The sequence below is a fragment of the Macaca mulatta genome, chromosome 8 (assembly GCF_049350105.2).
Source record: "Macaca mulatta isolate MMU2019108-1 chromosome 8, T2T-MMU8v2.0, whole genome shotgun sequence".
In the NCBI taxonomy this organism is placed as follows: Eukaryota; Metazoa; Chordata; class Mammalia; order Primates; family Cercopithecidae; genus Macaca; species Macaca mulatta.
Genome location: NC_133413.1, coordinates 19400270 through 19426033, shown reverse-complemented (window position 1 = coordinate 19426033; position 25764 = coordinate 19400270). Strand labels below are relative to the sequence as shown.

At 42.2% G+C, this 25764-nt stretch overlaps 1 protein-coding gene across 1 annotated transcript in view; it reads left to right on the top strand.

Moving 5' to 3' along the window:
* LOC144330572 (uncharacterized) overlaps positions 1–25764 on the top strand; it is an 83546-nt gene that overhangs the window by 23105 nt on the left and 34677 nt on the right. Inside the window, exon 2 of the mRNA XM_077942763.1 lies at positions 9904–10640. Within this exon, the coding sequence (XP_077798889.1) occupies positions 9904–10640 (737 nt within the window). The remainder of the gene's footprint in view (positions 1–9903; positions 10641–25764) is intronic.

Below are 25764 nucleotides of genomic sequence, written 5' to 3'. Positions count from 1 at the left end.
ACAGCGGCTCATGCCTGTAATCCCAGGCACTTTGAGAGGCTGAGGCAGGAGGATCCTTTGAACCCAGTAGTTCAAGAACCCAATAGTTTAAGGCCAGCCTGAGCAACAAGCGAGACCCCATCTCTTAAAAAAAAAAACAAAAAAAACAAACAAAAAAAAACTACACTGAAAGTAATGGAAGAATAAATAAACAGAGAGAATACCTTAAGAGAAGATGAAAGAGAAAAAAAAATTTTTTAATTGAAGGAAAGTAATAAAAAGGGCTTGAGAGAAAGAAACAAACTTAGAGACAGGCAAAAAAGATACACAAAAATATGTTTAACAAGAGTTTCTAAAGAAGAAAAACCAAAGCAAGGCACAGAAGGGCTACCAAGAAACTATAATCGAGAACATTTTCTTCAAATTAACAATATATGTATTTGCAGCTACATAGTGAAAGGTTATACTATATACCTGGAAAAACTGACCCAGGACCGGTAACACCAAAGCATAATAAAATGAAATTACTAGTTAAAACAAATATTTTTCAAGACAGTGTCTCTCTCTGACCCCCAGGCTGAAGTGCAGTGCTATGATCACAGCTCACTGCAGCCTTGACCTCCTGAGCTCAAGTGATCTTCCCACCAAAATTACTCATTTTAAAGGGAAAAAATTATTTTGGGCTTCCAGGCAAAAAAATCCACTTATAAAGGAAAAAAAAATCAGATTTGCCATCAAATTTTTTAAGAGCAATGATTTAGATAGAAGAAAAATGGAGTAACATATTTAAGATATTCAGTGAAACAAAATGTGAGTCAGTAGCTTTCCAAGATAAAGGCAGCATACAAAATGCAATCACTGTGTACAAATTCAGGGAATATTGTTTCCATGAGTACCTCCTAAGGCATCTACTTGACAAAAACTTTCATAAGACAACCATATGTGGTGTATCACATTTATTGACCTGTATATGGTAAACCATCCCTGTGTTCCCGGTATGAAATCAGCTTGATCATGGTATATTATCTTTTCGATGTGGTATTGGATTTGGTTAGCTAGTATTTTATTGAGAATCCTTTTGTTGAGGATTTTTGCATCTGTGTTCATCAGGGATATTGGTCTATAGTTTTTTTTGTTATGTCCCTTCCTGGGTTTAGTATTAGGGTAATACTGGCTTTATAGAATGATTTAGGGAGGATTTTCTCTTTCTCTCTTTTGGAATAGCTTCAATAGTATTGGTACCAGTTTTTCTCTGAATGTCTGATAGAATGCAGCTGTGAATCCATCTGGTCCTAGATTATTTTTTCTTGGCAATTCTTCTTATTACTGTTTCAGCCTCACTACTTGTTATTGTTCTGTTCAGTTTCTGATTTCTTTTTATTTCTGGTTTAATATAGGAGGGTTGTATATTTCCAGGAATTTATCCATCTCCTCTAGATTTTCTACTTTGTCCACATAAAGGTGTTCGTAGTAACCTTGAATAATCTTTTGTCTTGGAAGACAAAATGGGGTGCGGGAGAGATGGTTTTGGCCTAAACTGTTTCAGCTCAGATCATCATGCATTAGTTAGATTTTCATAAGGAGCATGTAACCTAGATTCCTTGAATGTGCAGTCCACAATACAGTTCACACTCCTATGAGAATCTAATGCCACTATTGATCTGACTAGAGGTGGAACTCAGGTGCTAATGCTTGCTTGATGCTGCTCACCTCCTGCTGTGTGGCTGGGTGCCTGACAGGCCAAAGACCAGTGGCAGTCTGCAGTCCTGGGGTTGGGGACCTCTGATCTAAAGAACTAATTCTGCAAAAGAGAAACTGAGATCAAGTAAGGTCAAATCAATGAAAACATATCTAGGTGTCAAAGCTAAGTCTTCTAACTCCAATTTATGTCCTCCGTTCTGGAGGGATAATGATATGTTTATGTTTTATTCTCTATTTAAGATTTGCAGATAATCAGTTTGCCAATTAGTGAAGATTCACCATAATTTTGTAGGTACTTGATATGGTTTGGCTCTGTGCTCCCATCCAAATTCCATCTTGAATTGTCATTCCCACTTGTTGAGGGGCGGACAGTGGGAGGTGATTGGGTCATGGCGGTGGTTTCCCCCATGCTGCTTTTGTGACAGTGAGGGAGCTCTCACAAGATCTGACAGCTTAAAAGTGGCAGTTTCCCCTGTGCTCTCTGTCTTTTCTGCTGCCTTGTAAAGAAGGTACTTGCTTCTCCTTTGCCTTCTGCCATAACTGTAAGTTTCCTGAGGCCTCCCCAGCCATGCAGAACTCTGAGTCAATTAAACCTCTTTCCTTTATAAATTACCCAGTCTCAGGCAGTTCTTTGTAGCAGTGTGAAAATGGACTAATACAGTACTTAAAAAGAGATCACAAGTATACTTACCCAAAATAGATCAATCTTTGGTAGTATTAAGTTTCCATCCTGGATTTCTCAGTGTTCTAGATGCCTAAAAGTAAGATTGTTTTACTTTTAGGTAACCAATCAGGTATTAATTTACAATGTTGGCACACTGCAATGTGGTTTAGGCATAGTTAGTCTGTTTACTATACAGAAAAAATAACGAGGCTAATATTTTCAGTGGTCCTTTCCTGAATTGCCCGCCCATGTTTAGAAGCATGACTATATTTTGAGGAATGCTTATGTGACAGCATGAGGGCTAATGCCTGTTGTTCATTTAGTTTATGGTTCTCTTCCTACATTCTTATGATTTGCAAACATTTGTTAGAACATGGAGCGCTTTGGCCTACTTGACTGCATCCCACTTGCAAATGGAGAGGATTTCAGAGTCAATCATGAATCAGGAACTATGAATCAAGGCCAAAAATCGCAAAAGGAATGAACTGGAGATCAGTTAGTACATCAGGTCTGGATGTGGCCTGGTGTCAGCACAGAAAGACTGAACTCACTAGGCTTCCTGACTCTTTGCACTCTTTTTAGGTGATCACTGAACAATCAACAGGGCCCAAGGGGGAACAGAGTCAACTGGAAGGCTGCTGGGAGTGGAAGCTCTCTTAGGGCTTTTATTTGGTCAAGAGAACAAGGCCAGGGGCATAAATTAAAAGCAAATTCAAAAGGTCTAAAAAAAAAAAAAAAATGCTAAGTAGACTGTGGTAGTCTCAAAGGTATGAGGCCTCGAAGGCACAGACTTGTTATTAATATTTGTCATGAAGCAGTAAATACTTTGAAATTGAAAATATATCCCCTTTTTAAGGAAAGACTCAATCTGATTTGAGTAAAGCCTGACCAAGCCCAAATGTCACACAGTTATGAATCACTGTCCAGAGTGGATTATGCAGACGAGTAGTTTCTTTAGCCATGACATTTTAAGCAAAGTAAACATTTTCGAAGTGGTTGCATAACAAACTGGTGGTACTATATTTTTCTTAATTTCTTCCTAATATGTGGAGGCCCACAGCAGAATTACAGGACAACTTGTTTGTGTGTGAACTAAAATAATTTTGGCATCATGTTATAAGAACTGTTCCTTCTACAGAGTCTAAAAATGGAATAGGACTGTTGAAGATGCCGTCCATGGTATGGGGAGGTGGAAGAGTTTTTCAAACTTCTGCAGGTCATTTTGATAAGAGGAAGCTATATTTCTTCATTTTTTCTACTGCTTTGAACTTGTAACAAAAAACTCCTTTTCTGAGATACTTAAAAATCTTCAGACTTTGCCATAAGAACCTTTTGTTTGTTTGTTTGTTTTTTGAGACAGAGTCTCGCTCTGTCGCCCAGGCTGGAGTGCAGTGGTGCGATCTCGACTCACTGCAAGCTCCGCCTCCCGGGTTCACGTAATTCTCCTGCCTCAGCCTCCCGAGTAGCTGGGACTACAGGTGCCCTCCACCACGCTCGGCTAATTTTTTGTGTATTTAGTAGAGATGGGGTTTCACCGTGTTAGCCAGGATGGTCCCGATCTCCTGACCTCATGATCCGCCCGCCTCGGCCTCCCAAAGTGCTCAGATGACAGATGTGAGCCACTGCGCCCGGCCGCCTAAGAACATTTCTATTCTGTGAGTCACCTTCTGGAACATTAAGAAGAGAGTCCAGGGCCAGGCAGAGTGGCTCATGCCTGTAATCCCAGCACCTTGGAAGGCCGAGGTGGGCAGATAATTTGAGCTAAGAAGTTTGACACCAGCCTGAGCAACATGGTGAAATCCCATCTCTATAAAAAAATACAAAAAGGAGGTGGGCATGGTGGCACATGACTGCTTCCCTGCTATTTGGGAGAATCAATTGAGCCCAGGAGGTCGAGGCTGCAGTTGAGCCATCATGGCACCTCTGTACTCCAGCTTGGATGACAGAGCGAGATCCTGTCTCAAAAATAAGAAAATAAAAAAGGAGGCCAGGCACAGTGGCTCACGCTTGTAATCCCAGCACTTTGGGAGGCCGAGGCAGGTGCATCATGAGGTCAGGAGTTCGAGACCAGCCTGGCCAACACAGTGAAACTCCATCTCTACTAAAAATACAAAAATTAGCTGGGCATAGTGGCAGGCGCCTGTAATCCCAGCTACTTGACAGGCTGAGGCAGGAGAATTCCTTGAACCTGGGAGGGAGAGGTTGCAGTGAGCCGAGATCATGTCACTGCACTCCAGCATGGGCGACAGAGCTAGACACCGTCTCAAAAAAAAAAAAAAAAAAAAAAGAAAGAAAGAAAGAAAAGAAAAGAAAAAATGAGGAGAGTCCAGTTGGGTCTTTAAGTCCACTGAGAAAAAAAACAGATAATCAAGAACCTGGGAGTTACTGGTAAATAAATCAGGACCATTCGCTGCTCTCATGTTCTCACTTTCTTGTTATGCAGCCACTGTTATAACTGGTCAGTTTGGGATCTTACCACGCATGTCTCACCATCTTTGGATAGAAGAATTAAAAGTCATAGGCCGGGCACGGCGGCTCATGCCTGTAATCCCAGCACTCTGAGAGGCTGAGGTGGGTGAATCACCTGAGGTTGGGAGTTCGAGACCAGCCTGACCAACATGGAGAAACCCCATCTCTACTAAAAATACAAAATAGCTGGGCTTGGTGTCGCATGCCTGTAGTCCCAGTTACTTGGGAGGCTGAGGCAGGAGAACTGCTTGAACCTGTGAGGTGGAGGTTGTGGTGAGCCGAGATCGTGCCATTGCCCTTCAGTCTGGGCAACAAGAGGGAAACTTGTCTCAAAACAACAACAAAAATCATATGACTATGTGTAACATACATATTCTCTTCACAAAAACAAAGAAAAGGTCATCGACAGTATCACAAAATTCCAGCATTCAGGGACTTTGCCAGAGATTACCGCAACTTCTTACAATGCTTCAGCACCTATCTAATGAGTGCTCACAAGAAAATTTCTGGAATGTTGTATAAAGCAACTGTGTTTACTCTGCACCAAGGGATTTGTGGAGATGTTCACATTTTACCGGGAGCATAGTTGACTTTCAGAAGTTTATCCGAAGAAGCTGCTGTCTTTCCACGCTTCTATTTACAGCCAATCCTTGATCTCATTATGCTGTTGTAAGACTGGTCCCTGTCTGGGTGAGTAACTTCCTCAAGTTGAGTTTTATTACAATGCTTTTGTTTTTTTGGCCAGGCACAGTGTGGCTCACGCCTGTAATCCCAGCACTTTGGGAGGCGAAGTCTGGAGAACTGCTTGAGCCCAGGAGTTCAAGACCAGGACAGGCAACATAGTGAGACCCCATCTCTATTAAAAAAAAAAAAAAAAAAAAGAAAGAAAGAAAAAAAGAAGAAAAAAACTTCTAGTTTTATTCACAGTCACCATGAAAAATAGCCACATGAAGTTCCTTATGGTATTTTAATAGTATACTGTCATTTTCCATTTTGTAGTCTTGAATTGAAAATGAGCGACAAAAATTTTTCTTAAAATTCAGTGCTAGGAAAAGCTTTTCTTCCTTTGAGAAACTATCAGCCTCTTTTGAAAATGACTGTTAGTAAGTGGTTAGCAAGCTCAGTGTTTTAATTTGTTGCTCAATACTATGTTTACTGTTACCTGTGTGCTTTTCCGGGAATCCCATTTTACACTAAAAATACCTACACTTTGAAGTATTTATTTTTAAAATGTACTGTTCCTGTCTTTTAAAGACGTTCAACTCCCTTCTCAATGAGGTGGTGGTATAAGGAAACATAAATAACAAGAAAAGGGACCTGGATTGGGAACAAAGGCTCCATGGACTCCATTGGAGTTCCCCTTGAGAATTAAGGCCTGGAATACTTTTTTCATTTCTGATTGAATGCAACTTTGGGAAAGTTAGCTGGAAGCTCTACCCTAGGGAGATGTCACTGCTAATAAAATTGTAAGGAATTTGCTAATTCATCGTTTTCACCACACTTGTGTTAGAGCTTTATATACCAAAGTTGTCTTTTTTAGACGAACTAGAGAAGAAATAGGGTCGAAAGCATCTATTGAACTTTTTTTTTTTTTTTTTTTTTGAGACAGAGTTGCGCTCTTGTTGCCCAGGCTGGAGTGCAATGGCGAGATCTTGGCTCACTGCAACCTCCGCCTCTTAGGTTCAAGTGATTCTCCCGCCTCAGTCTCCCCAGTAGCTGGGATTACAGGCATGCACCACCACGCCCAGCTAATTTTTGTATTTTCAGTAGAGACGGGGTTTTTTTGTTGGTCAGGCTGCTCTTGAACTTTCAGCCTCAGGTGATCTGCCTGCCTCGGCCTCCCGAAGTGCTGGAATTACAGATGTGAGCCACCATGCCTGGCCAATCATTTATTTTATCTATAAGTGAAATTCGTTCACAGAGAAACTTTCGTCATTCCTGATGGCAAAACTTCATGTGGGAAAACATTTTAAAATATTAGAATGGGTTCTGTTATTTATATGGCTCGAAATCCAAAAAAAGTACAAAACTGTATTTACTAACAAGTTTTTCTTCAAATGCTGCCCTTTATCCAACTCCCATCTCAAGACACAACTAATACTATCTGCTTCTGGTATATCTCTTCAGATATTTTATGGGTTTTTGTTTTGTTTTCTTTTGACACAGGGTCTTGCTCTGTCACCAGATTGCAATGCAGTGGCACAATCATGGCTCATGGTAGCCTCAACCTCTTGGACTCAAGCCATCCTCCCACCTCAGCCTCCAGAGTAGCTGGGACTACAGGCACATGCCACCATGCCCAGCTAATTTTTGTATTTTTTATAGACAGGGTCTAAGTTGTCCAGGCTGGTCTCAAACTCTTGGGCTCAAGTGATCCTCTCCCTTAGACTTCCCAAAAAGCTGGGATTAAAGGTGCAAGCTACCATGCCTGGAAGCTTATGCTTATTTCATGCTTATACAAACATATCTATATAAGTATCCATACACGTGTGTATCATTGCCTCATTTTTAGTAGAAATTGTAGCATACTATTAGGTAATTGTTTTGTGTTAAAAAATGCACATGATATATATTGAAGATCATCTCATAATAGTACAAAGAGCTTTCTCATTCTTTTTAAAAGCTTTCATAGGATTTCATTTTATGCCTGTATCATGATTTACCAGTCCTTTACTAAAGAATATTTGTATTTAAAAAAATATTTTATTATAAACAACGCTGAAATAAACAAGGTTGTAGATACATACCATTTCTCATGTGCGTTGTAAGATAAACTTTTTTTTTTTTGAGACAGAGTCGCGCTGTGTTGCCCAGGCTGGAGTGCAGTGTCACAATCTCGGCTCACTGCAAAGTCTGCTTCCTAGGTTCAAGCGATTCTCCTGCCTCGGCCTCCCAAGTAGCTGGGATTACAGGCGCCTGCTGTCGTGCTGGGCTAATTTTTGTATTTTTAGTTGAGATGGGGTTTCACCATGTTGGCCAGGGTGGTCTCGAACTCCTGACGATCTGCCCGCCTCGGCCTCCCAAAGGGCTGGGATTGCAGGTGTGAGTCACCGTGCTACCACGCAGGGCCAAGATGAACTCTTACATGTTTATTTGCAATATTGTTAGGTATCCTGACCTAACCCCTATGGACGTCATGATAATTTACATTAATATTTTCATTGTGACTGCTTGTCTATATGTTTACTAACACTGTAGTTATCAAACTTTCTAATCTTTGACAATCTGATAAGTGAAAAAATGGTTTCTCAATATAGTTTTAATTTGCATTTTCTCATGGAGGAAAAAAAATTGAGTTTTTTTTTTTTTTTTTTTTAGGATAAAGGGCCACAAAGTTATGTGAGTTATTATTTTATCCTTAATATTGTTCCTGGAGTCTGTAGCAGGTCAGCATCAGAGTTCAGAAATCAGGAATATGGCAACATGCCCAGAACCAAGATGAAAAGAAAAGCCAATAGGCCCCATTTCATGAATATTTGCCTTGAGGAGTCCCTGAAGATGTCCTTAGAAGTTAACTTCTGTTTTTACGTGGAGACAATTAGAAGTTAAGTTTCAGATTCCCCAGTGCCTGCAAAAGTGGCTCTAATTACTTAGCAGAGGATAGTCTTTTTCCCCCTTCAAACCATCTGATACAAAAATGAAGTAAAACTGGTTCTATATTTATAGATATAACTAAGCCACACAATAGGATTGTGGGGTTTAGACCAAATCATCTAGGTCACATCAGGGTTACAAAGATTAAATGATATGTTTAACACAAGAAGTATTCTGCTTAGGGATGGAGGCTTGCTGCTAATTAGCATAATTGCCTCGTGACTTGCAGAAAGTATGTCAGCGTTTTGTTTTGTTTCTGTGTGCTTTTTCATAGGGAGAATCATCTGGTGGTGTTTAATACTATATCTATTTAAAATTAATCACATGCCTTTCCTAACAACAGGGATCATGTTAGTTGCATCTATCTTTTTTTTTTTTTTTTTTTTTTTGAGACGAAGTCTCGCTCTGTTGCCTAGGCTGGAGTGCAGTGGTGCAATCTCGGCTCACTGCAAGCTCCGCGTCCCGGGTTCACGCCATTCTCCTGCCTCAGCCTCCCGAGTAGCTGGGACTACAGGCGCCCACCACCACGCCCGGCTAATTTTTTTGTATTTTTAGTAGAGACGGGGTTTCACCGTGGTCTCGATCTCCTGACCTCGTGATCCACCCGCCTTGGCCTCCCAAAGTGCTGGGATTACAGGCAGTTGCATCTATCTTTACAACAGGGATTTCAAAAGCAAGTGAGAAGCGTCGTTATGTAATGGAATTAAAAAAGGAGATTAGGAGTTAGGCTTGCTGGGTTTGCACTTGCCCTCACTGGCTGTGTGACCTTACGCTAGTCACTTGACCTTTCTGAGCTTCAATTCCTCATTTGAATAATGGAGATAATCTGACCTTTATACCCCTGGGTTTTGTAGTCAGGAAAGAATGGATCATTGTACATGTGAAAAGGCTTTACAACTATCAACGGCAAGACATCTGTCAGTTATTCTAATATTCATGGTATAGAAAACTGTGAAATACAGCGTCCTTAGGTTTATTCTCCAAAAACGTTCACTTCTCTTTAAAAGCTTTTAGCAAACCACAATCCAGGTAACTAAGAAGAAATATTAAAAATTTGTTCTCAGGTTGTCTGACATTTCGTGGTTCAGTAATGTTACATCTCTCACAGGCAGAATAGCATCTTCGGACAAGTTTTCTATTAAAAATATGTTTTATAGAAGAAAATATTTCACGGGCCTAAAAGACAGCTGTGGATGAAATTCGCTCAGTTTAGCAAAGAGCGAGGACTATGTTTGTGTTTAGAGAAAAGTGGGTCGGGCCTAGTTTCTCTCCCTGGGGTTCTAGACTCCTTTCCACGTTGTATCTGAAGCTCTAACAGCTGGGAAGCTCCTTTCTTTAACCTTTATTACACACTTGCTAGTAAACTTGCTAGAAGCATGAAGATAATACAGACTGCGAATCAGCCCTTCTAAGACACAATCACGACTCCTTCCTTGCACGTCTCCGCCTTAATAATTCTGCCACGGTCCCACCTTCTATCCGCCCCGCGGTGCGAGGCCCCTCGGCCTGCAGGTGGCCAGAGGGAAGCAGGAGGCAGATCCCCCACCTACGCCGGCCCGGCCTGGGCCCCAGCGCTGGGTGCGGCGGAGCCCTGGGCTCCTGCGGGGACGAGTGTGGTCCCGGGACGCGCGGTGCAGCCAGGTGCGCAGGCGGCAGTGGCAGCCGCGGCGCCCCGCGTCGCACGTGGCAACAGGTGCAGCGCTGTCCCGGCCTGGCGCCGCGGGGCGTGGGGCGCGTCCGCACTTAGCCCGGGAGCGCGCGGAGCGTCGGGATTGGGACCCGGGAGCGCGAGCGGAGGGCGGGAGCGGCCGAGCGGAGTCCAGCGCCCCAAGGTACGGCCTCGCACGTCATTCAGGTTCCCGGGACGGCCGCTCCCTGGGGTGGCGGCTGGCCTTGGTCTCCCGCCGCGAGCCGCTGGAGGGGAGCCTTCGGAGGGAGCCGCCGCGGGTTGGGGCGGGAGGCCCGAGTTCGGCTATTTACAAGTTTCCCGAACTCCCCGCCCTGTTCCACCCCCTGGCGGCCCCGGAGGCGGGGAGGCGGGGAGGCCGGGGCTCCGGGTCCCTCCTGGTAGCCGCCGCAGGGCTGGGGTGGTGCCGCGCCGCGCGCCCCCAGGTGCAGACACCGCCCCCGAGACCTCCGGGGCGGGTCCGCGGCGACCCCGCCAGCGGTCCAAAGGGCGCCCGCGCTCCCCGCCGCTGCGTCTCTGCTCCCTGGGCGCTTGAAGGAGCTGCGGGTAAGTGCGGGCTGGGGACTGTTCCCGCTGCCCCGCGGCCGGGGTGGAGAGGAGACCGGTCCCCGGGGAGGGGAGGGGGCGTTCCGGGAGCTTGGGGGCTGAAGCTGGGGCGGGTAGGGGGGGAAGGGGGTGGCAGCGCTGGCGGAGCGGAGGCGGGTCTCACGTGGGCCAGCGCAGAGCCTGCGGAAGGGACGGATGCGGATCTCGTTGCTGTCACCTTGAAAGTGACCGAGGAGCTTGACGGTGGACTCCTTACGCCGACCACCCGGGCCCGACGGTCCCAGCCTTCTCGCTGGGTCCCTTCTCAGCGGAAGCAAGCGGGGCCGAGAAAGCGGGTGGAATAGGGTTGCTGCAGGTCCCAAGACCCCTCCCCGCGCCTCGCTACTTTCTGCAGCTCGTTTGCACTTTTCACGCTCTAGAAAAATCCACTCTTAATTAAGGTGACGTTATTGACTACTCTGTAGTACTTAGTAGACTTAGGTGTTTACTGACGAACCTTTTTCTTTTTTGAAGACGTACTCCTTTCTACCAAATTGTTTGTTGATTTTGACTTGGAGTGATTTGGGCCTAGGAAGGAAGAGGTTAATTCTTCATTTAGCCTGCGTAGTTACACATACTCTGTTAAAGACTGTTGGTTTGAAATAGTGTTCTAAGGAAATCCAGTGTGTTTTGTTTGTTTCAATGAAACCAAAGTCTTAGGCAAAACGGTGGGTGAAGCTTTCAAGTTTTACCAGGTGCAGGTGATTGGAAGTCAATCATCACTAAATCACAGCACTGGGGCTGGAGGGTGGGAGTAGGGGGGTTACGAGTGGATTTCAGGAGGAAGGGAGGGAATGCAGGAGGGGAGGGTATTAAAAAAGAGAGTCATTGCTTCCTGGGAACGAGTGACCTCTTTAAGGAGGCTATATAGAAGATAACAGTGCATGGATAACTTTAAAAGGAATTGCATAAACATACTTGCAATTCTGTACACAAATTTCTTTTTCAGAGATGATTAGGGCAGGAAATGGACAATTTAAATTAAAAGGATGATGTCCTGTTAGTACAGTGCTTTACAGTGTAGAAAGTGCTGTTACAGATTTTTTCTTCTTAGGCAGTATATTCCATTAAGAAAGCTATACAAAGAAAACATTAGAACTACATGCTTATCCTTAAAACCAAAACTAAAATCCTTAGAAGTGGAATTTAGTTTAAAATAATATGTAGTTATTTATGTAGCTTGCACCAAGTTTTTTCACCTATTCTTTTTAAAATCAGGTTTATGAAGAGAAAATAGTTCTTGGTAGATCTGCTTGGTAGAAAATCATGCTTGGAACAAAACCTTTTAATTATATGTCAATAAGTCAAGGTTACATTTTGGAGTATAATAGGGTTAGAAAATTCTAGATAAATATCTTATAATTTTTGGAAACTAACCTGCAGTTATTAGACTCAAGCATTTAAAAAGCCTGTTACTTAATAGCCCTGGTCTGTTAACCCTGTTTATGATTTCAAAAGTAATCCATGCTTGCTGTATAAAAATAGGTAGATTGAGAAAAGTGAGTTAAGCAATTTCATCAAAGATAATCACAGTTAATATTTCAGAAAATACTTGTTAATATGTAGAAAATACTTTTTTACCGTTATATAGTTTACCTAAATATCCTATTGCATGCTAGGTTTTTTGCTGCTTAATATATCATGAAAAATTTTCCATGTCATTAAATCTTCAAAAATCTTAGTGGTTACTTAATATTACATTACATAGATGTATCAAACTTTTTCATTTATTTCCACTTACTATTACTAAATATACTTTTGCAGCAAATACCTTCTCAAAACTTTATGTGCAAGGTTAATATCCTTAGAGCCTTTGAAATACAGTTAGTTGGAAGATCTCATACATATTGATCACTTGCTTTCCAAAAAGTGTTTAACCAAATTATGTTCCCACCAGCACTCTGAGAATACTGGTGTTACCATATTCTTGTCATCATGGAGAATCATCCTTAAAAGGAAAAAAAAAAAAAAAATCTTCCCAGTTTTATAGGTGAACAGTGCTTTCTGTATATTTGAACTTTGTTTGATTACAGATGATTTGAACATCAAAGAAATCTAGTTGTTTTCCATTTTGAAATTTAACATAGTGCCACATTTTTCTCCTGGGATATTAGTTTTTTTCCATTAATTCATAAGAACCTTTTATGGATTGATAGTAAATCTTTGCCATTCATATTGCAGATACTTTTCCCTTTTTATCTTTGCTTTATATATTTACAGTGTTTTTGACATACACAAGTTTCTTTAATGTTGATAAATGTGTTGACTTTCTCAAAACAGAATTTTTAACACTTCTAAATCTTAGCTTCAGAACTATGTGTGACTGGTAGAAGATTTTTAAAAAAATTTCCAGCCGGGTGTGGTGGCTTACACCTCTAATCCCAGCACTTTGGGAGGCCGAAGCGGGTGGATCACAAGGTCAGGGGTTCGAGATCAGCCTGGGCAACATGGTGAAACCCCGTCTCTACTAAAGATAGAAAAACTTAACTGGGTGTGGTGGTGTGCACCTGTAATCTCAGCTACTTGGGAGGCTGAGGCAGGAGAATCGCTTGAACCTGGGAGGCGGAGGGTGCAGTGAGCCAAAATCAGTCCAGTGCACTCCAGCCTGGGTGACAGGTCAAAACTCCATCTCAAAAAAAAAAAAAAAAATTCCCCAAATTCTGAATTAGAATCTTTTGAAATTCATTACAAGAACTTCGATATCTTGGAGTAGAGACTGTTGCAAAACTACTTGCATTTGTTGATGAGAAACCATTGGGCTTGGTGTATACTATTAGGAACAGCATCCTTTGAAATCAGAGCAGAAAGTTTTAAATCCCAAAGATTGAATGTTTTCAGATCTGTTGTTCTGTGATTATACGAAGTAGGCTCACACTCCATTTCTTTTCAGTAATCTATTTGTAGTATCATTTTGCCAGATTCTTCTTTTTATAGTCATTATTATGGTTTCATACGGACTTGTTGATGATGAGTCTTGTGTTGATGTCCAGACAAATGTCCTGTATGTGTAGTTAAAAAATTTCCTGGATTAATTTCCAATACTGCTACTCAGCAAACTATTTATTTGAGGGGGGGGGAAACACAACTTCCTGATTTCTCAAAGTTGAGTTCTTTCTCTGTGTTGTGAAAGCTTAAATACACCCTGAAAGGCCTCACTGAAAGAAGTGTGTTCTCCATCAGAGCCTGAGTCCCTTTTATTCCCCAAGCTTACAGCATAAGAGTAAGCAATAGGACCGTATGTGAGCCATAAGGATGAAATTGGAGTTCAGCTTAGTGAACTCCACATTTTTAAGTGGAGTTTTAAACTCCACATTTTAAGCACATTTTTAAGTGCTTAGGGGCACTTAGACTTTCTCTGGAGGAAGGCAGGCCCCGGAGGGAGGCGACCACTTAGCAGCGGGTACAGTGGTGACTGTGGCCTCTTGAGAAGGAGGGTGAGTGATCCCACCCCGCAGGAAATGAAGGACTAGATGGGATGGTATGAACTCAGCTAGCTTGAAATCTGGCCCCAAAAAGCCTACTCTGACCAGGAAGTCTCTATACCTGGTTTAGGATGGTCCAGTCAGTATAACCAGGAGTTGAGTTTGACTTGTAATATCTTCTTTTTTTTTTTTTTTTTTTTTTTTGGAGATGGAGTCTCGCTCTGTCCCCCAGGCTGGAGTGCAGTGGTCGGATCTCAGCTCACTGCAAGCTCCGCCTCCCTGGTTTACGCCACTCTCCTGCCTCAGCCTCCCAAGTAGCTGGGACTACAGGCGCCCGCCATCTCTCCCAGCTAGCTTTTTGTATTTTTTTTTTTAGTAGAGAGAGGGTTTCACCGCGTTAGCCAGGATGGTCTCGATCTCCTGACCTCGTGATCCGCCCGTCTTATTTTATTTTATTATTTTATTTTATTTTATTTTATTTTTTATTTATTTATTTTTTTTTTTGAGACTGAGTCTCGCTCTGTCGCCCAGGCTGGAGTGCAGTGGCGCGATCTCGGCTCACTGCAAGCTCCGCCTCCCGGGTTCACGCCATTCTCCTGCCTCAGCCTCCCGAGTAGCTGGGACTACAGGCGCCCACAACCGCGCCCGGCTAATTTTTTGTATTTTTAGTAGAGACGGGGTTTCACCGTGGTCTCGATCTCCTGACCTTGTGATCCGCCCGCCTCGGCCTCCCAAAGTGCTGGGATTACAGGCGTGAGCCACCGCGCCCGGCTATTATTTTATTTTATTTCATTTTATTTTATTTTATTTTTTGAGACAGAATATTGCTCTGTCACCCAGACTGGAGTACAATATGATCATAGCTTACTGCAGCCTTCACATCCCAGGCTCAAGTGATCCTCCCACCTCTGCCTCCTGAGCATCTGGGACTACAGGTATGTGCCATCATGCCTGGCTAATTTTTGTATTTTTTTTTTGTAGAGACAAAGTTTTGTCATGTTGCCCAGGCTGGAGTTGAATTGCTGGGCTCAAGCAAATCCTCCCACTTCAGCCTCCCTTAGTGCTAGGATTATAGGCATGAGCCACTGCCCCCAACCTAAAAATTTCTTTCTTTTTTTTTTTTAATTGAAATGGAGTCTCTGTCACCCAGGTTGGAGTACAGTGGTGCGATCTCGGCTCACTGCAACCTCCACCTCCCAGGTTCAAGTGATTCTCCTGCCTCAGCCTCCTGAGTAGCTGGGATTGCATGTGTGCGCCATCATGCCTGGCTAATTTTTGTATTTTTAGTAGAGACAGGGTTTCACCATGTTGGCCACGCTGGTCTCAAACTCCTGACCTCAGGTGATTGCCTACCTCAGCCTCCCAAAGTGCTGGGATTACGAGTGTGAGCCACTGTGTCCGGCCTCAAAATTTATTTCTAAACCAAGTTCTGTAGATGATTGCCCTGATGATGGTTATTTATTTATTTTCTTAGAGAAAATCCCTCAGTAATCTTTGAAATTACTCTTGGATCTGGGGCAGTTTTCCATGATGACATTAATGCATGACTTTTTCATGTTCACTCGGCCTTAGATGGTAAAAAAGACTTCCATTTTGGAGATGACAAATTTGGGGGCTCTTTGCTATGTGGATACACAGGATAAAACTTCATTTTCATACACTATAAGCAGATTGGCAACTGGTGATTGCCCTGATATATAAATGTTGCACAATCAAGGAAGAAAGGGTGGGTTTTCTGAACAAATTTAGAGTGTAAACAAGGTCGAACTTGGAAGTGCTTCACTTAAGTAAATAGCTTTCAAGTACTTCAGAAGTACGTATTTGCATATAAATCTTGATTACAAAATAACTTGGTTCATTAAAGCTTAGACTTCAAGCTGTATATTGTAAAGTAGTAAAATTGTATTTATTCAAAGGTAAACTGCATTTAAATCTTGCTAGCAGGCCCCTGTCTAAATTAAGAATGTTCTTGTCTGCACAGTAGTTGGATTTTTTCATTCTAACCTAGAAACTTTAATTTTGAAATTGTAAAATTAAGTAAAGATAATCTTAAGGTCACTTCAAGTTTCTCGTGAGGAAACATGTTTACTTTTGGAGTGGCGTTGATTAGAATCTTTTTGAGCAGTGAAAGAAGATGAAGTGCAGGTCCTGAGTTTCTCGGACTAGCTGGGAAGGGCAAAGGGTTGCAAGGAGGCCGCACCTCCTGGGAGCGGAGTTTGCCCTGAAATTGCACTGATTTCACATTTCAGTGAGGTTGTGTGGAGTGGAAAGGGAGGCTTGACAAGCTCGTAGATTTTCCTTAGACTTTAAGCTCCATACTGAAGAGTATGTTCACTTATTTTAAAATGAACTACATTTAAGCCTTGCTAGCAGACCCATATCTAAATTAAGTATGTTCTCGGGGCTGGGCACGGTGGCTCATGCCTGTAATCCCAGCACTTTGGGAGGCCAAGCTGGGCGGATCACTTGAGGTCAGGAGTTCTAGACTACCCTAGCCAACATGAGGAAACCCCATCTTTACTACTAATACAAAAAATTAGCTGGGTGTGGTCGCAGGTGCCTGTAATCCCAGCCACTGAGGGGGCCAAGGCAGGAGAATTGCTTGAACCCAGGAGGCGGAGGTTGCAGTGAGCCGAAATCACACCACTGCCTTCCAGCCTGGCCAACAGAGTGAGACCCTCTCAAAAAAAAAAAAAAAAGAATGTTCTTGGGCCTGGCTCAGTAGCTCACACTTCTAATCCCAGCAATTTGGGAGGCCAAGACAAGTGGATCACCTGAGGTCAGGAGTTTGAGACCAGCTTGGCTAACGTGGTGAAACCCCATCTCTATTAAAAATACAAAAGTAGCCGATGTGGTGGCGGGCACGCCTATATCCCAGCTCCGTGGGAGACTGAGGCAGGAGAATCACTTGAGCCAGGGAGGCGGAGGTTGCAATGAGCCGAGATCACACCACTGACCTCCAGCCTGGGTGACAGAGTGAGACTCTGTCTAAAAAGAAAAAAGAGTATTCTTTTATACACATTAGTTACATGAATAAAAGTAAGAAAAACCACACATTTTATCCTGATTCTAACCTAGAAGCTTTATTGGTAGGACACAGTGTGAACACAGCTACAGGGAAGAACAGACTAGGAACAGATCAGTCTTTCAGGTAAGACGTATTGGAAGAGGTTTTTAAACCATTAAATGACCTTATTCTTTTAAATGCAGAAATGTGTACCTTATAAGTAAATTGTATCTTAAGCTTCATGCAGAAGAAAATTAGTATTTAAATTTGAGGACTAATCAAATATAATTATTCTGATCTTCTGTTAACTAAAACATTGAAGGAGATTTTGTGTCCTAAAACGACATTGGGAAGGGAATCTTGAGAAAGACTCATACTTATCAGAAGAGTAGGAAGAAGAGGCATAACATAGATTCTTGTGTAAATAATGTTTGTGACAGTGTTCATTAAGTCTTGACTGTTGGATGGTTAGCTTATCTTTTGTGCTTTTTGTACATGGGAAACATGGTAATATTTAACTCAAGCATTATTTACACTCTACCAATCTGGATGAAAAGAATCAATATTTCTTCACCTTATTTCTGATAAGCAGTTCATGTGAGGTGTTCAGCAGTGTTCAATGACAAATTAGAGATTTATTTTCCTTTATGTTCATTTTGTAGATTTTTGAATGATTGTTAGCAGTGAATGATATGAAGTGGAAACTGCATGTCCTCTTAAAACATAGTTCACTTGGCTAGCTTTATGGAACAAAAATAGAACCCAGCACAGATATGAGCAGTTTCTGAGATGACATTGAAACATAGACCTACCCCCCTTCCCGTGACCCCTGTGTCAAGGTGACTGAGTCATATTTCCCAGAATTCTGATTAAATCACCTTGCACTATTAAAATCTTATTTCTTGTTATACAGTAAACTACTACACTGTAATGATTTCATTGATAGTCAAATTACAGAATTGAACCGTCTTTGCTTATTACTGTGACCCTAACCCAATAGGCTTTAACTGAAGTGAGGATGGCAGAAGTCCTTCTTGCCGGCGGTCAGGATCGGGTGGAGGGATATTGGAGAACGAGAAATGGATTTAAAAGGGCTGAGCCATGCCAGGACGTACCTACCAAGAAAAATTCACTTGTTTTATTAGATCCCCAGTCTAGGCCCCACATACAGAACAAAGTCATTTATACATAGTGTATGGTTAGGCTTATATTTTCATGTCAAATGATAAAAAGCATGAGTAAAAATCCTTGCTGTTAGAATATTATATTTGATTTTCTTTTTTCTTTTATCTTTTTTTTTTTTGAGACGGATTTTTGTTCTTCTTGCCCAGGCTGGAGTGCAGTGGCACGATCTTGGCTCACTGCAATCTCTGCTTTCTGGGTCAAGTGATTCTCCTGCCTCAGCCTCCTGAGTAGCTGGGGATACAGGCATGTGCCACCATGCCCGTCTAATTTTGTATTTTTAGCAGAGACAAGGGTTCACCATGTTGGTCAGGCTGGTCTTGAACTCCTGACCTCAGGTAATCCACCCTCCTTGGCCTCCCAACGTGCTGGGACTACAGACGTGAGCCTCTGTGTCCGGTCTGTGTTTGGTTTTCATCAACCTTAGCCATTTTTGAACACTTTCTATGGGCGAAACACTGTGAGGTAGAAGACAAAAAAAAGAATTTGACGTCTTTTCTTGGAGGAGTCAGAGAAACCCCAATCATTGTGAAAAGTACAGTTTTGGAAATGTTAGTAAGTATTCGTGTTGCTTGAAATATTCTCCTAGGTTGTTAACATTGGGCCCTGCATTGAAAATTCCACCTGCTGTCTTGACCAAAGTTTGGTCACATAGGCTGTGTTAACATTCTTGGTTGTATAAAACATCCTTATCCTTAATCATGCTTACCCTTTTCCTTCTCACCAAAAGGATTGAGAAGGAAAATACTTAGCACGGAACTCTTTGGCATCTCTTAATTTCTCTCAGTGAGAATCTTTAGTTACCTTTTCCAGTATCTTTTTGCTAAATCTTGTAAGCTTCTTAAGGATAGGGTCTAAATCTTCAGATGTTGAGTACATTTTTACTTTTATAATTATTTCTCCCAGATGTGGTCTGGAATAAATCATCTCAAGCTCTGACGGCACGGGAATTTGAAATTATTTTTTCAGATAGTCACAGCTACTGGAAGGTCTTTTAAACCACAGGTATTAATTTCCTTACTGCTTTTCTCTGCCTTGCTCCTTGCCCTCTCCTCTTGCCCTCACCCCCTCATCCCGTGTTTCATACTCAGCAAGCAGAGGGAAGGTAGCTCACCCTCAGTCTTGTGTCTGACTGAAAGGCCACGGCTTTGGGAGCCGAGCATCAGAGCTAGAAGGTGCCAAGTTTCCTGTTCCTTCTGAGTTACTGTTTTATTATGAAGAGTCAGTTTCAGAACATCTGGCATACCCATGTACTAATACATGTATGTAATTGATTCCACTCCTGATTTATTACATTCTCTATTCATGCAGACGATCACAAGTTGACAATTTCTCTTGACTAGGGACTTAGGCTGTTTTCTGTTTGGAGAAATATGTATGTACAACTTAAAGAAGAATTCAGGTAACTTTTCAGGCTAGGATTGTTCTTATTACATCTAATAAGATTTGTGTTTCAGAGTAGTTTTGCGTTTATGTAAAACTTTTCAGTAGTTCACTAGACTTGCTGGTTACTGAACTTGATTTAATGCTCTGAAGAAGTATTTTCTGTTTAATGTTAAAAAAATTGTTTTGCTTTCTAATTTTTTTTCTTTTTTTTTTTGGAGACAGAGTCTTTCTCTGTCACAGGCTGGAGGGCGGTGGTGTAATCTCGGCTCACTGCAACCTCCACCTCCCGGGTTTAAGCGATTCTCCTGCCACATCCTTTTGAGTACCTGGGACTACAGGTGTGTGCCACTATGCCCGGATGATTTTTGTATTTTTGGTAGAGACAGGATTTCCCCATGTTGGCCAGGCTGGTGGCGATCTCCTGGCCTCAAGCAATCTGCCCACCTCAGCCTCCCAGAGTGCTGGGATTACAGGTGTGAGCCTCCGTGCCCAGCCTGTGATGTTGCGTTATAGTGTTTTTAATGGCACCTGTGCAGAGGGGTTTACTTACTCTTCATTTGAATTTGAAAGAGTAGGGTCAGTCAATGAAAAAGGGGATAAGAAAAATCCTACATTTCTGTTTCTATGAGGAAACCTAAACCATATTATATTGCAGATAAGACTATTTTGTTGGAAAGTGCTGGTTATAGCTTATTAAGCTGAACATTTAAAAATGTATAACCTTGTAGATATATAATCAAATGAAAATGATTTTCTCCTTATATAGTATCAGTTGTTTTGATCTTGAATGAGTAGCCTTCCATCCTTCAGTGCTAGGGACTGCTTTTCTTCTCTCCTTCCTCCTGTTTTTATTGAATTTGGAATAATAAATAGAGAGATTTTACCGTTTAGCTAGATTTTGCCCACCATGACATCCATTATGATACCCTGGGGACGTACTTTATTATAGCATTGGAAAAGTGTTATGGGTATCAAGAACGTTTGGTGCAATAATGTCATAGAGAGTGCACAGACTTAACAGGCAAAATTGGGTTCATGTCTGAGATTTTCCTATTAACCATGTGACCTTGGGTGAAATTTCATTACCTTTGCTCCCTAGTTGGCTCATCAGGACACTAGGAGGTAGGGGTGGTAGTACCTTGTCTCCTGGGGTTATTCTGATACAGGTGCCAGGTATATAGAAGATGATGAGTTAGTGCTAATAACCATCCTTTGCCTCTAGTTTTGAATCTTTTGATTCATAGATAGGTGTTTCATTTAGTTTCTGCAGCTTAGCCTTGGTGGAGGTGTTGCTTGGATCTGCTGGTGCTGTCTGTTGGGAGTTAAATTCTAGGCTCAGGAGGCTGATAACTTTCCTTCTTCCTTAGGAAGAATGAATTTGTACCAAACATTGGAGATTGTTTATTCTCAGACTCCAGCTTTGTCACCTCTTGTTTTTCTTGAAAGTTTAAGTCTAGTGGGCTGCTGATACTCCATTTGAACTGTATTTTCAAAAAATTAAAGCAGATACTTTTATCTTTGGTAAAGTCTGTAAATTATGTTGCCCATTTGTTATCAATCAGCACAGTCAAAAAACAAGTGAGTCATCACTTTGAACTTATCTTGCACTTGTGGATATTACAGTACTAACATTCCCTGTTCCAATTTTTCACCTGTAACATAGTCCAGAGTATTTGTATTTTAGAGTTTCAGTTGTAAAATGTTACTATTAATATACAGTATTTAAATATAAAAGGAATTCTGTATTTTCATCTTTTAAGCATAGTGAAAAATTAATTCCCTATGTTTGTAGCAAGCACATTCTAAATATGATATTAAGAACTGATCACAATGGCCCTGTGGTTGGGCAGCGCACGTCATGAGTGCTCTCTTTTATACTCAAGGAGAGTGGGGACCACAACTATTTGGATAAATGTTTTATCTTATGGAGAGTAAGTTATGGAACTGGGACTGGACTTGTACCAGTCCATTTTCCACGCCCAATATGATACTGTTATTTGACTAGTTTTAATGCGAGTGAAAGTAATAGGTTTCTGTTGCCAGGTTTTTCTATACATTGGTGCTGAAATGGGATAAAAGTCATGCAGCAGTTCCCCCCACCCCCCCAATAGTTTGTTCTGTCACCCAGGTTGGAGTGCAGTGGTGCGATCTGGCTCACTGCAACCTCCACCTCCGGATTCAAGCAGTTCTCCTGCCTCAGCCTCCTGGGTAGCTGGGATTACGGGTGCCTGCCACCATGCCCGGCTAATTTTTGTATTTTTAGTAGAGATGGGGTTTCACCATGTAGGCCACGCTGGTCTCGAACTCGTGACCTCAAGTGATCCACCTGCCTTGGCCTCCCAACGTGCTAGGATTACAGGAGTGAGCCACCGTGCCGGGCCAAGCCATGCAGTAGTTTTGGTATGTAAAATTTCAAATGGCATAGCTGAGAATTACGGTTTATTTTCCCATTTTCTAATCACAGAACATAAAACCGAATGTTAAATGTTGTAAACCATTAAGATTAGTAGCACAAGTGACAAATTGACAGAGATCATTACAATCATGTATTCCACTTACATAGGACTTTATAGCTTTCAGATTGCCTTTTTCAATAAGTCCTAATAGAACTCTATAGAAACAATCATTTGAATATTTAGATTTTTTTGTATCTCATCTTATAGATTAGCAGTCTGAAGTCTTATATGCTGGATAGAAACTAATATTTTTTTTCCTGAAACTTTTTTTTTTGAGACGGAGTCTTGCTCTGTCACCCAGGCTGGAGTGCAATGGCGCGATCTCGGCTCACTGCACCCTCCACCTCCCAGGTTCAAGCAGTTCTGCTACCTCAGCCTCCCAAGTAGCTGGGACTATAGGCGTGTGCTGTCATGTCTGGCTAATTTTTTGTATTATTAGTGGAGGCAGGGTTTCACCGTGTTAGCCAGGATGACCTTGATTTCCTGATCTTGTGATGATTCACCTGCCTCGACCTCCCAAAGTGCTGGGATTACAGGTGTGAGTCACCGTGTCCAGTGGAAACTTTTTTTAAAAGTAGAAATCTTGAATTCTGTTTCCTTATTGTAAGCGACAGAGAGGCAGGTAATTAGTGGAGGAAATGGAGGTAATCCCAGATGGAAATGGAAGTAGGAGGTGAGGCCAGTGTCAGAACTGGGAATGGATGAATGCCCTCACAAAACCACAGTTTCGGCTGAATATCAGTCATGATTTTTAGCCCTAAAAGTCATCAGTTCTCTATTTCCAAATTGTCTTCTAAGGAGTATATAGGGTTGGGACTGTACAAGTAGGCCCCGTTTGGAGGTTGGCTCTCCTTGGGACGCTGCTGTGAGTTAAATGTGTATATACAGTCACCTTCTGTTAAAGAACTCTTACTGGCCAGCAGAAAGCCTAACATAGGTAATCATTTTCAAGAAAAGAGTGCAGGAAGTCGATGTTTAATAAAGGTTGGGAGGTATAAGGTGAGGTGCCAACTTGCGTAACTGCGCACACATAAAGGCATTTTCCATTTGGTGTTGGCATGATTCAAGTGGAAAATTATTTCCTTTTCACCAAGTGGACTTTGAAGGGGGATGACAACTCTGAAGTTTCTAAACAAGGAAATGTTCATGGTCATTTAACACTTTGGGGTAAAGATTTTATATTTCAGCTGTAAACTCTGCCCTGCCCGTGCGGTCTACCCGCCACATACCTCAAACAACCTGTGCTACCTTTTAGGTATTAAAAAAAAACTAACTGCGTATAATTTAAAATCCAAAAGCAGCCAGGTGCAGTGGCTGACACCTGTAATCCCAGCACTTTGGGAGGCCTAGGCAGGTGGATCACCTGAGGTTGGGAGTTGGAGACCAGCCTGACGAACATGGAGAAACCCTGTCTCTACTAACAATACAGAATTAGCCGGGCGTGGTGGCTCATTCCTGTAATCCCAGCTACTGAGGAGGCCGAGGCAGGAGAATTGCTTGAACCTGGGAGGCGGAGGTTGCAGTGAGCCAAGATCGCGCCATTGCACTCCAGCCTGGGCAACAAGAGTGAAACTCTGTCTCAAAAAACAAACAAACAAAACAGACTAAAAGCATGCATGGTCTGTACATCAAATCATTTCTTTAGCATAACTGTACAGTCCTTGAGAATGCCTTTGATAAGCTCTGGGTATAGATGGTGGTTTTAATTATTTACTTCTGTACAAACAGCTCATTGTGTGAAAGTAAATACTTTGGACCCAGTACTATCCTGAAACTTACTGTTTTGCCTCTTGTTTACTGATTTTCATGAAAAAGGTTACTTTCTGATGGAATTTTGAAAATCATCTACAGTAAGATGTGATATCTAAGAGAGCAAGGACTTTATTTTGTTTCTTCCTCTGGGAGGAGTATTTAGAATTGTGCTTTTTATTTTTGTTCAATACATTGTGGAAGGAATGTTGACTCAGATTGAGAAATATGGTTGAGAGTCTCAGAAGTCCGTTGGGTTAGGACTGCAGGCAACTGGCACATGATCCTTCCTGACCTGCTTTTCAAGGTAGTTGTTTAGTGTGTGGCTGTTGTACCCTACTGGGTTGTGGCCAGAGACCTACTTCAGTAGAAGGGTCTAGATAAGTATGTTCAGCGTGTAACAGTAAAAGATGATATTCTGAGTAAAGAGACAAAAATGGTAACTAGTAGCTGTCGTTAACATTTAAGGGTTTCAGTTGGGTAGGAAGGATTAGTTGGCAAGCAGATTACAGAAAAAGAATGCGGAAAAAAGAATGCGGAAAAAAATCTGTAGATTCCAATAAGAATTCATAAATATGTTACAGAATACACACTGCTGTTCACTACCACATGATCTTTGAAACAGTTTTTGAGATAAAATTAAGTATCATGAAATGCAGTGCACCTGGCTTAAGTGTGCAGTTATATGAGTTTTGACAAATACACATCGGTGTAACCATCACACCAATCAAGGTACAGAATGTGTCCATCACCCACACAGAATGCCTTTTTTTTTTTTTTTTTAGTTGGAGTTTTGCTCTTGTTGCCCAGGCTGGAGTGCAATGGTGCAATCTCGGCTCACTGCAACCTCCGCCTCCCGGGTTCAAGCCATTCTCCTGGCTCAGCCTCCTGAGTAGCTGGGATTACAGGCACCCGCCACCATGCCCAGCTAATTTTTTGTATTCTTGTAGTGATGGGCTTTCACCATGTTGACCAGGCTGGTCCTGACCTCAGGTGATCCGCCCGCCTCGGCCTCCCAAAGTGCTGGGATTACAGGCGTGAGCCACCGCGCCCAGCCAGAAAGTCTTCTTGACTGGATGAATAAGCTATTGAGCTTTGGTTGTCAGAAAAGTGAGGATGATAATAAGGCTTGTTTTACAAGGTTCTTGACATAACAGTAGCAACGTACAATTGTGCGTTAGAAAGTTTCAAAAATTTTATGTAACTGTAAAACAGCCCGATGAGATGGATTGTTGAATCCGTTTTTATCCATGAGGAAAATGAGGCAAGAATGTTTTTGGCTTGTAACAGGTAACCCAGTTCCTGGTTCAATTTGGGAGCTCCTTGATGAAAGTATGCTCCCCATGTCAGGTGGCTATAGGGTCCATATATAGGTCCATAGCCGTGCAGACCTAGCAGGTGTTTAGGTGATTTGATTATTGTGAGAAGGAGGGTGGAAATAGATCAAGAGTACACATTGGAGTAGAGTTTACGGTCCATTGCTGCTATTTATTAACTCTGTTTTGAGCAAGGTACTCACCTTCTGGAAAGATCAGGTTTAGCATCTCAAAGGAGGAGGGATGGGGGAATGTGACTGTCATGTGACCTGTCTGTCCCATGGGACTGTCTACTGGGAGGATGACTGTGGGAACATTGTGGACTTTGAAGAGCTGTGCACTGATGTTGTTATCTTTACCCATGGTGGAGGCTGTGGGCTGTTCCTCATCCTGGCCTCACACACTGTGCTGGCCTGGAGTGGAGCAGTGGAATTGACAGGGTGTCGGAGAGTGGTGGCCCCTCTTTGTCAGTCCTTGGATGTGCCAAACACTGTGTTTACACAGCGCTTTCTCTCACCAGCCCTTCTGATGTCCAGAAGCTTCCAATCGCTTTTCAGCAATGAGGTC